The following is a 12,160-nucleotide window of genomic DNA, read 5'->3' as shown; positions in this document are numbered from 1 at the left end:
ACACAGACATATACCCAGAATACAGAGATGATCAGGAAACACACACCACATTGATTGGAGGGTACCTGTGTGTTCTGCACTCAGTAAATGCACACAAGGCAGAGAAGGACAGTCACCCCATATCAATTGACATTTCCCTCTAAAACTATCAAAGTGAACAAATAAAAAAGGAACAATGTCCATACCTTGCAAAATATCTTTGGTCCAGCAGTTGGACTGGAACGGCGGGATCGTGTCTGAATACCAGCGCTGGCCTCCGGGGATTCAACGTACACACTCATAGACTTGCGGTCTCGTGAGAACTCCAGAGTAAATGACTATACAAGGAACACAGTGAAAAGAAGATCAGGGAACATTTGTAGCAACGTGACACAAGCAACGGAAGACTACACTATTACAGTGAAAGTGAGAGCTAAAACACAGAATATTGTTTGTCTAAAGACTTGTTTGGTGATTTCAACGCGAAAAGGCTGATAATAAGAATAACAAGACAAGCATAGCGCAACAAGCCGACACCACCACCAGCAGCAGTACAGGCAGGGAGGTCCTGCATGACGCAGTACCCAGGCAGCACAAGTTTACCTTTCTGAGACACTTGGATACTTCCAGGTTACAAACACTGGATAGGGTGGACTTGGAAAGGCCTTGCTTTTCGACACCGGTAACATTGAGCTTTTCAACAAGCACAGTCAATGCTGTCTCTGTAGCCTCCCCAACTTTCTCATAGACATGCTTGCTTTCATTGTAGTCCACTGATGAATCATTACACAAGCAGCAAATCTGTGCAAGTTCTTGAAGATGATCCTGATATTCGAAGCCGGTTACCACCTTGCCGTTGTATGAACTGAGTAGGTAGGTGACAACACAACACAAACACACACACACAGTGCACAATTAGCCATGGCGCAGTGTGCTAGGTTCCCACTTCACCATCATCCTGCATGCACGCATTGCTCACCGTGCGCATCCCTTTCCCAGCATGCAAGCCCATATTCCCCTAAACCCAGCAAGGGCATCCCCACCACATTCCATGCGTCCATAACCCATCTGTTTCCTTGCCATATGGATAGCCTGACATAGCATAGAAGCTTGGAGTTGCAAGGGACACACATGACCGTGGATTTCTGATGTCAAATACAGGTGACACTTGTACATGTTTGGGCTGCAAACATTCTCTGTACATAGTGTGCTGATCATCAGCATATCTCGTTGACGGGCGTTCCGTTATCACAACAAAAGCGGCACTAAACACTGTCACAATCGCTGGCCGTTCAGCAGAGTTGGACTTTCAGTCGGCTACAACAAACTCTTACGTCATCAGGAAACAATTTCTGGAAACAGAGGACTCACAACTACTTCACCAACAACTCAGAACTTACATATCACCAACTGGCTCGTAGGTTGAACCAGAAGCTGAGAACTCCATCAAATTTGCACCAGAATCGGTAACGTCCTCAACAACAAAGAACTAAATTAGAGAAAAATACAAGCAAAACATAGACATGGGCAGAGATATAATAAGCACAGCAGCTAAGTACTTGAAACAAGACTGAACAGTTCCATTAAAACAGAATTGAACATGACTGCAAGCATATTGCATATTGTTGGGTGCTGCATGGCTGGACGCATTGGCAGCACTGCCCTGAAACGTCTGAGCAAGAAACAGGCTGAACTTACACGGCTGACGGACATTTGATTGGTTGTCAGTGTTCCAGTCTTGTCAGAGCAAATCACAGTAGTACAACCAAGAGTCTCCACTGATGGCAGGCTACGCACAATAGCATTCTTCTTTGCCATACGGTTGGTGCCTGCATGAGAAGAAAGAGACCAATCAATAATTGAGGTGCATTCATACTACAGGATAGAGCGGCAGTAATAATGGGAAGCAGACATGGCATTTTTCGAAATTCGCTCTCACGTGATGTTGCGCCCTGGGCCCTTCTGAGGAGCTTGGAACCTTACTGCCGGGAACACGCCACCGGGAACACACCAGTAAAATCATCAGCACTGCTGCATAACATGATTCATTGATACAGACCACTGCACATATGTACGTTCGGCTTGGCTTCGGCTAGTAGGCGTTTGTCGAGCACACTCCCCCCAGATGATGACTATTGTCCAAGGGAAACCAAAGTTACGTCCAATTCAAGGTAAAAAACCGGGGGTGCAATTCTCCGAATACATTGAGTACATTTTTCTGCAAACTAGTAAAAAGCCAGCCATGGAGTTTGAGTTTCCCGGGATCGTTCTACTGGAACATGTGAATGCAACACTGGACTTGTCAAGTTATCCCTTTATGTACGGTGTGTACGCGAATCGATCACATATGATCAATTCATGATCGATCCGTAAAACCTTCGTAACTCCATCATGTCTTGTCCGAATTCAACAATCGAAGGGTCTATTCAGTAGCGGAAACTCTTTCCAATGCAACAATCGCCGAAGAGCTACGATGTACAAATCCAGAGATATCGCACGCCGTATTCTTGTATCGGCAAATTCAAATTTTTATCGATCTCTTCGCCATTTTAGGGGGAAATCCCTTTTCGTGTGCTCTTTGACCAACTCAGCACATGATAATAGAGAGGTTCCGGGGTACGATTTTCCGTGCCAAAATCCGTATGGGCGCTACGGATTTTTTCCAGGCGTGCTCCATACGATTTTTCGGCACGGAGAATCCGTGTGGACTGGCTTTCATACGAACCCTGTTTCGTATGGAGATTTTGCGTCATCGGGTGCAGAAAGATTTTTCGCGTACAAATTTGGTACGAGAAACATAGATTTTCCGCGGGAAGTTTTGATTTCGGTACAAATTTTCAAAATAAAAAGGCATGGCGCGGGAATGTGACGTGTTTGCGATCGTAACCTAGGCAATGACGGCAAACACGTAAGGTTCGTACTCCGGAACATTTCACTGCTCGAAAACGACGTATAAAAAATCCGTAGCACCTCTACGGATTTTGGCACGAAAATCGTACTCCGGAACCTCCCTAATGACGTAGTTGGCTGAAGTTTGAATCGCCTCGAAAAGATTTGAGCGTTCTGCGATAGAGGAGAGTGGAATGGCGTTGATGAGGAAATTTGCTCGCATATTGGGCTTGGAGACGACTTTGATGTGTTCCTGCGCCTGATTTGTGGCAGCTAGTTGATGGACCCTGGTATCCTGGCGTTGCTCTCGCCAGGAGCTTTCCAAAGAGCCCAAGATTGTGGAAATGGAGCGAAGGAGGCCAAAGTCATAGCCTCTTGAAGGTGAAAATTGTGCTGAAAATTCAAATTCTGCTTCATTCTGTGCTGGAAATCAGTACATAAAGGGTTAAAACCCCAAAGTTAACCTTTCCCGCTATCCCGCGGCATGAATGCACCCTTACAAGAGGCAAGGCTGGGACCAACAGCAAAACAGTTTTACTGCAGTCAACACAAACGAAAAATCAATACCTGATGGCACTGGTAAGTTATGACTACAGGTCTACAATGTCCAATAAAGGCAAAGCAGTATGATCATACCAAGCGCCAAGCATGTCGTGACGACGACTGGAAGGCCTTCTGGGATCGCTGCAACAGCAAGTGCAACGGCAATCTTGAAGTAGTATACAGCACCCTAAACAGACAAAGATACAGAAACACACACACACACACACACACACACACACACACACACACACACACACACACACACACAGCAACAACACATATAGCAGCAGCAAAACTCAGAGCAACGTCGAACTTTAGAAATTGAAGGTTGAACCATCGGGTGCCTTCCCATTCTTTCAAAGCTATAGCCAAGCTCTGTCTCTAATTACTACAGTTGGTACAGAGGAATAGGCCTGGGGAGATACATGAGCCAGGGACTATAGAAACCGCCCTACGATGCTTGATATCAAAATCAAGTTATGACGTTTCAAAGTCACGTGACTCAAAGTTACGCGAAGCGCAGAACTCGTCACTTTTGTTTTGACAAGATTCAAGAGCTGTCCTCTTGTTAGGTGTTCGGTGAAGGATTCTGAGTGATTGTCGAGTAACTCAAGAGGCTCCACTTACTGTGATTATGGCTACAACATCTAGTAGACGACGCAGCTCAATTCTGTGTGGAGTCGACTAGTCCCTGATGCGAAGGCGCTTGAATTGGACGACGAGAATTTTTACGGATTCAGCGCTGGCACCCGCGAGTCGTCCGCGAGCGATTCCGACACCGATGCTGACAGCGACGGCGATGATATGCCACCTAAGAAGAAGACGTATGGAGTCACAGCAAGCTCGAGTGCTGCTAGTGTTGTGTCGAAAACGCCAAGCCCCGACAGCTCGGAAATTTCAAACGCGGAGAGTGACACCGACTACTCGGAATCAGGATGGCGAGCCAGATGCCCCCGCACCTGAGCCACCGACGACGGAGCAGGTGAAGCGTGGTCTCCTGTCTTGAGACATACGCGATGGGATTGAGAGAGGCTGTGGATGCAAGTCGAAGAATCATTGGAAAGTCATCCCAGAGCAGCAGCTCGAGGCCTACATGTTCGAAGTCTCTAAACTGCGAGAATCGAAAAAGCGCTTCAAACAGTTTTTTCTGGGCGCACTGACTGGAAGCATGCGAAAGTCGATGACTGGTGGTGGTGATCAACCTTTCTATTTCCGCTATCATGTACGTGGTTACGAGTTGTGCAAAGACGTGTTCATGGCAGTTCATGCTGTTGGAAGTCATGTAATGAAGCGCCTTCAAAAAAAGGCAAACAAAGGAGTCGTTCAACTGGCACACCATGGCTTGACTGGGAGAACACCAGAGCACTTAGCCATTTCAGCAGACATAGAGCAGGATGTAGTGCAGTTTATTTATTCATATGCTAATATGTACGGTCTACCTCAACCTGCAGCGGAGCGAGGTTGTGCTGAGGACCCTCCAGTATACTTACCAGCATCCAAGAACAAGAAGTCTGCATACAACATCTATACCAAGACCGTCACACAGTATTCGCCTGTTCATTACAGGTCATTTTGCCACATTTGGAGGAGACAGGTAGCACACATCAAAGTGATGAAGCCAAGGACAGACGTATACACACTGTGTGACAAGCTGCGGGGCAAAATTCGTGTCAGCCGTACAGAGGAAGAGACGGAATGCAGTGTCTAGGCCCTGCTTCCGCACATATCACTAGCACAAGAGGAGCGGCAGTACTACCGAGATTTAGTGAACGGCGCAGGCGTCACTGGATGAAGCTGAGGGCATAGTTCACTATACATTTGAACTGCCTAACTAGCAAGAATGAAGATATACAAAGAACATTACAATACAGTGTACATAAATTTGCTCTATATCGCTCAATTGACATGCCATTATTAAATAGGTGGTTAGGCACATTTGAGCCAGCACAAGCGAAAACCCAGATACCGTATTATCTCTAATATAAGCACGGTCCTTTATTTTTTCAATGTACCTCCGCCCCGTGCTATTAACCCTTTGCATGCTGGCCTGTTTTCCACAGTAATCTGGCACTCCAGAGTACGGACTCTCCTGGTGGAGTTTGGGTGCACTGCTCGGAACCAAATTTATTCTCATTTCAGTTCACCTGGATGGAATTTCCTCATCCTGGGCTTGTTGGAAAGATCAGGACCAGGCGAATCCATCCTGGAAGCTCTCAGGTCCACAGCTCCACCAGGGCCACTTCCATGACCTCTCCAAACTGGCCCACCATGCCTCGGAACGAAACAACAACTCAGTCACAAATTCTTTTTCGGCTCCTTGCTCAAATTCAACCGATTTTCACGATTCAAACTGCTCTGCAAAGCTGAGATCCACGCGCTTCATTTGATGTCCATAACGCATGCGCAGGGCAAAAGGGAAATCCCCTGGCACGCTCCAAAAAACTGCGAAGTCACGATCAAAAAAATTCGCGATCACTCCAGCCCGTGATTTCCGTGTTCATTTTGTCGCCGCTCAGTGAATCTTTATCCTATCGCGAAGAACTTTATATCTCTGGAAAGCTGAGCTCAATACCTTTCCAACGGTGTATCGTATGTGGAGATCGGATACTCTTTCACAGAGTAACGAAACTTTGTACACTGGTCTATTCACCACGTACACGACGCAAACCGAAGCGCGTGTATACACGTCCTCAGAGAACCGGCATGGGGTTCAGGCGTGTGTATACACGTCATCTGCACGCAAAGGGTTAATGGAGACGTTCCTTTATTGGAGACTGTTCCATTATTATTTCAACCTCATTTCAGAGGCATGTTGCCATTATTAGTGAGGTTCTGCCACACGGTATAACGTGCCAAAGTACGTATGGAAACTTCGCCGCGGTACGGGATTTAGTTTGATACGGATTTTTTCATACCGTTTTCCGTGTGAAGCTCGCTTCACACGGACTGGACTCCGTGTGAAAAGTGAGCGTACAGAGTACATGTGGCGGGGTGTTCGTGCATGCTTCGTGCATGCTACGTACAGCAGAACCGGTGCAACGTAGGAAAAATCCGTGTCAAACTGCACTGCAGTTGACACGGAATTTGGTACGTAGTTCCGTGTAGCAGAACCTCTCTAATAATCATTATTATTATTATTACTTGCATGTACGCGTTGGAGTCAACCATGCAAGCATGATCCACAACTTCGCTTATGCTGAACATGATAAACAGGACTATGACAGGGGAAAAATTGAGCTAGAACGATGATAATAATAATTATGATAACTATACAATGTAGCTCATTGGTATTGAAGATATGTCATTTATGAATATGTCTATTTATGAATATTGCAGCCTGAGTGATAATGATAGTGCTATTTCCTGAGCTTGACTGTTTCAGGATCTGTTGGAATATCACAATGCACAGACCCTCATGCATAGATCTCAACATGCTAGTCTGTCATGGGCAATGGTTCGCAGGCTCTGCAGAGCGTCTACCATGGTCTACTATTGAGCAATCCAGCATTGGCCATGCCAAATTTATATGTCAGACACACACATTTCAGGGTTTTTTTTCGCCGGTACAGATAATGAATTTACAGTGTGCTTATAATGGAGACTGAGCACTTTATTTTTTGAATGCCGCCCCAAGGTGTTCTATTATTGGAGACGTGCTATTATTGGAGACGTGCTATTATTGGAGACTGTGCTTATATTAGAGATGATACGGTAATGGACTTGGAGGGCGGTTTTGAGACTTCAAGCTTTCAGAATTTCATGCAGAAACCAATAAAAAAACCAGACTCAAAAATCTCAAGAAACACCATAGATACAGTCATTTGTCTGCACCTATGTCCTTGCCAAACATACGGAAAATGATGTTCAAGCGCAAACAATAAAGTGGTGTTGAACGAATAATTGATGGCCCAAACAATGCTGTCCCAATGAAGCAGATGGAGAGTATTATCAAATCAAGTGAATAATACTGTACATATAGGTAACATGATATTGAGTCTTCTATACATCATAGCATCAAGAGACTCTTTAGAGTACATGAGAGCATCTACGCAAATAGGCGTAATCAAGCGCAATGTTGCGCAAGTGTGTAACTGAGCAATGGCACAAGTATGTACACGAAAATAGAAACGAATGTGAAATGATCAAAGTGCCATGTCAGGCTGGTCGGCGAGGATGTTGTCTCACTCTGCAGATGCAGTAGGTGGCGGGCAAACTTGATCTTGAAACTCTGATGGAACATGCTCGCGAATGTGAGAAAAAAGGTACTGCTGCCTCTCTGCAGTCAGTCCTGCAGGACTGAGGACTTTCGGCAGACCAGCACGAAGCAAATCTTCTGCAGGCACTTTCAGCAAGGCAAGCCTCTGCTCAGCAGCATGAACATTCTCTTTGCAATACACTACACCAGGCTCAGCACTGGAAAAGCGCATGTAGTGAAGCTTGGAAATGCCGACCAAGGGCTTAAAGAACTGCATAAAGAACTTATCCCACTAACGCCACTCCAGATTGGAGCCAGAAATAAGCTGCGCCTGATTGCATGCAGCACTACCATTCACTACATCAGCTAACTGGGCCATGCTATAGGTATTATTGCGCCTATAGCTGCGTTTCAGCAAACCAAAGCAGCCATCGACCAAACATCTGGTGTGGCCTGTGATCATGAAATGCAGCTCAATACACTTATGCAAGCCAGACATACAGCGCCATGCAAGGTAGGAAACAACAGTTTTATTCTTGTTCTGGCCACAGCAATTATCTGCAGAGAGGATACACTGTTCTTCGCCATAACCGTGGTGTGCGAAGAAATGGTGGAGGAGACTTACAACACTGTTGGGGCCATGGCTCTTGGAGCCATTTGTGCCGATGGTGTCCGTCTCGTCAATCAAGTAGTTCACTTGGTGCGGAACAGCTTCGTTGTTCACCCCAAACACCTGCACTTTCCTTGGAACTTTAAAGTAGAGAGGACCTACTTGTCGCCACTCCTGAGGTATGCTGATGTTTTGCGCAAAATCGAATGTATAATGCGTTTTGAACGTGGTTTGCGAGCATGGAGCACATGGTGGCGCACACTGGGCACTGGCTTGTAGTTGTTCGGCAGCAGAGATAGTAGCTCCACGATAGTAGCTCCACGATAGTAGTCTCTCTCATGTTGTGCTGCTGCAATTTGGTCTTGCAGTGCTGAATAGGCGGCCACCTTATCCTGCTCAGTCAAAGCTGACATGACCCGACGGCGTAGTTTCTCGCACAGATCACACACGTCAGTCCGTGGAGACATAAATTTCAAATGCGCCGTGCATTGGTGCCAGATGCTGCGGAAGGAAGATTCTCCCATGACATGCCAGCCGAGTTCCCTGCAGTAACATACAGTTTGGCTTGCAGGCAAAAACACGGGAGGAACACCATCTCGACCATGTAGCGGTGCAGGGTGTGGGATGCCATAGTGTTCGCCGTGAGATTTTATGAAAGTAACCGCGTATTTGACTTCCTCAAACGTGAAAGCGTTTGATGGTCGTCGACCAGCATTGCCGTGTCGCCGCGCCGTTGCACCGTTGCTTTCCACGTGCTTACACAAACTCCACAGTTTATCTTTCTTGATGTTAAAGATGTAGCGGAATGCACCGGCACACACTCGCTTGCTCTGGAAAGCGTACTTGAAAGCTGAGCGTTTACGCTTTTTCTGGTGGACAGTGAGCTTGTCTCCACAATGCATAGCCTCCAGCACACCACTCAGCAGTAAATCAAAATCACGTCGCTCCAGCTCTGCCATGTTCAGCCGATTCTAATCAACATCTTCAATAGAAAATAGTGGCAAACAATTTGTTGAACATCCACATCTTGGCAAAACTGTGGCTGCAGTTGCAGCATGTTGGGGAACGTCCATACCAGCATCTAGGTCCTCAAATACATCGTCAGTATCGCTTGTCTCTTCTTCTCCATCACCGTCGTCGGTGCTGCTCAGTTCATCATACCGATGGGCAGCAATATCGATGTCGAGCTCCTTGTCGAGGAAATGGCTGCCACTACTGTCATCATCGTCGTCAGATTCCTCCAAAACATTTTGGACAGATGGCCCGTCAAGAGCAACTGAGCGTACAAATTCTCCTCGTCTTCAAGGCGCAGAGCAGCGAGGGCATCGTCCACGGTGAACGTAGCTCGTCTGCTCATGCTGTTAAAGAATCATCGACTAACTTCAAACTTCCCGTTTGTCTCTTTCCCTCAAGCTAGTGAATAACTTCAAAGTCCAAACTATTTTCAAATTTCAGAGCGAAGAGTGCAAGCACGATCCTCCAGAGTAAAATCGACTTCAGTCAAGCGACCGAAACTCAGCCGTCCCTTGACGGATTTCCTTCAAATAAAAAGCACAAGAAAGCTGAGGAACTCAGCTGCGCGATGGTCCGCGCCATAGAACACTACGTCACATACTTGTGACGTATACTTGTGACGTAGCAAAGCATTGAACACGCGACACGCTTCCCTGAATGGGGATTTCCCGTATTCAAACTTCTCAAGCCGTTTTCTCAGTTCATGACGTAGCTCCGTTATCCGGTTTTTTCGCTTGCGCTGGCTCATTTTACCATCGTAGATCAACTTGAAATTTTGTTTGAGCACATTACCATACCAACATGTTGAGGAAAAAAATTTGTTCGCCAAAAAGTGCCATAGGGTGGTTTCTGTAGTCCCTGGCTCACATGTAGGTATTACATTTCCGTAATATTTTGTTTTTACTCTGGAAATCGGATCGCTAAAATATTACATCGCGAATCAGTCCCGATTCAGAAAACGCTAAAATTAGCCGTTCTAAAGTAAGGCGAGAGACAGCACACTAATGTACTCTTGCAAATACCCACAGCATAGTAGCATGACCACTGTCACGAACACCTACAGCAACATCTACAGCATGGTAGTATAACCAATGTCGTCAAGACAGAGAAAAGCAATCTATATCTTGTAATACTTACACGAAGCCAAGATCCATGACTGGGATCTGAGAAATGATTGATATTGATGAGCCAAACAAGAATGCAGATGATGGTGATCACCTAATCAGCAAATACGGGTACACACACCCACACACACACACAAATGAAGCACGAGTATGGGCGAACACATGCGAACACATGCAGACACATGACCCCCCCCCCCCCCCACACCATAATAATTTCATGAAGGTGCTGAAATAAGAGAATACATGTACATGGTGATACAGGGCCGCCTCATTGCTAAAGCTCATAAGACGACTTGACGTCATTACAGAAGTTGAATACACAGCAATTCAAAGCTTATCCACAGAACTACAGGTATAACCAAGAGGATATAAGCCCCCAAGAGTGTGCAACTCCTGATACCCTTTCTATGGCCCTATGGGGTTCACCGATGGCGAACCCCATAGAAAGGGTATCAGGAGTTGCACACTCTTGGGGGTTCGCATCACGTGGTGTCGTGTCCCATTTGTACATTTCCGGCCTGTTTTTTTGCGAGCAGCGGAGTAAAAAAAAAAAGAGAGCACTCCCTAACATAAATTCACCGCGTGTATGCAACTCGCCAGCATAATCATGGCAGATATCCGGATTGCGTGCACGCTATCCTTAGTTGTACGTAGTACCAAACGTACCTGGGGCGCGCGATGTGAGTTTTCGCCGTCGGAGACCCCATATGCAGAGTTGCACACTCTTGGGAGGTTATATACTCTTGGCACAACAGTTAGTGCTCCATTATCCCGGGCAGGGTCCACTCATCCAATGTTTTCAATGTGAGATTTCGGTGCTGGCGGGCCCCATAGAAAGGTTATCCAGAGATGCACACCCTTGTATTGGGAGCTTACTGTAAACCCAGAAACCTTTGCGATCCTGAAACGTTCAAGATTTTCGCGATGGGTGTGAAATCGTGAAAAGTAAGCATCAAATGGACTCCAATCGTAAACGGTTGCAGGCACAAAATGGTCTGTCATCGCAATCTGCGAACTAAAATGGGTGCAAACGATTTCGGGTTTACTGTATGTTCTATTGGTCATACCTTAGACAACTGTTGACCAAATTGGTCAAGTTTCTGTTGTAGAGGAGTCTTCTCGTTCTCTGTGGCAGCCATATCATCACGAATGCGACCTGACATACAATAACAGCAGCAACAACAGGAAACAACAGTATCGCACCGAATTTACGAACAACAATGTACATGTACATCTCATGCAAGCACGCAAGACTCCCAAAGCGGCAGCGCCCATAGAGAAGAGACACAAGGGATATATAAGGTGGAATCAGGTTTCACTGGGTAACTGCTTCATAGAAAGACATGTTGTATTGAAGTAGATGGCTTACCAATAGCAGTTTGCTGGCCAGTGCCCACAACGACAGCCAGAGCACGCCCTGCAGCTATATTTGTACCAGAGAAGAGAATGTTGGTCTTGTCCTGATTGACAGCGTCAGGAATATCCACCACATCAGAATGTTTGATCACGCTAACACTTTCACCAGTCAAGATGGCTTGATCAACACGCAGTACGGTGGAGCGAACCTTGATAACCCGCATGTCTGCGGGAACACGATCACCAACTAAACAAGCACAAACACAGAAATAAAAAGTAATTCAACTTCAAAAACAAGAAAAGTGAAAAGTTAGAAAACCATGAACGTTTTGATACCCGTATGGCGTGAGGAAGCCATCGCTATCATTGCTACGGCAATGGGCGTTCAAGGTTCAAGGTTCAAGGTGTGTGTGTGTGGTGTGTGTGTGGTGTGTGTGTGTGTGTGTGTGT

At 46.1% G+C, this 12,160-nt stretch overlaps 1 protein-coding gene across 1 annotated transcript in view; it reads right to left on the bottom strand.

Moving 5' to 3' along the window:
* LOC135821003 (calcium-transporting ATPase sarcoplasmic/endoplasmic reticulum type-like) overlaps window positions 1–12,160 on the bottom strand; it is a 41,882-nt gene that overhangs the window by 26,061 nt on the left and 3,661 nt on the right. Inside the window, exons 6-13 of the mRNA XM_065334057.1 lie at window positions 11,724–11,957; window positions 11,422–11,510; window positions 10,368–10,448; window positions 3,505–3,598; window positions 1,678–1,808; window positions 1,380–1,468; window positions 583–844; window positions 186–317 (exon numbers count right to left, since the gene is read on the bottom strand). Of these exons, the coding sequence (XP_065190129.1) occupies window positions 186–317; window positions 583–844; window positions 1,380–1,468; window positions 1,678–1,808; window positions 3,505–3,598; window positions 10,368–10,448; window positions 11,422–11,510; window positions 11,724–11,957 (1,112 nt within the window). The remainder of the gene's footprint in view (window positions 1–185; window positions 318–582; window positions 845–1,379; window positions 1,469–1,677; window positions 1,809–3,504; window positions 3,599–10,367; window positions 10,449–11,421; window positions 11,511–11,723; window positions 11,958–12,160) is intronic.

This window comes from Sycon ciliatum, chromosome 7, assembly GCF_964019385.1.
Source record: "Sycon ciliatum chromosome 7, ocSycCili1.1, whole genome shotgun sequence".
NCBI classification, from domain to species: domain Eukaryota; kingdom Metazoa; phylum Porifera; class Calcarea; order Leucosolenida; family Sycettidae; genus Sycon; species Sycon ciliatum.
This window is presented reverse-complemented; position numbering and strand designations above follow the sequence as displayed.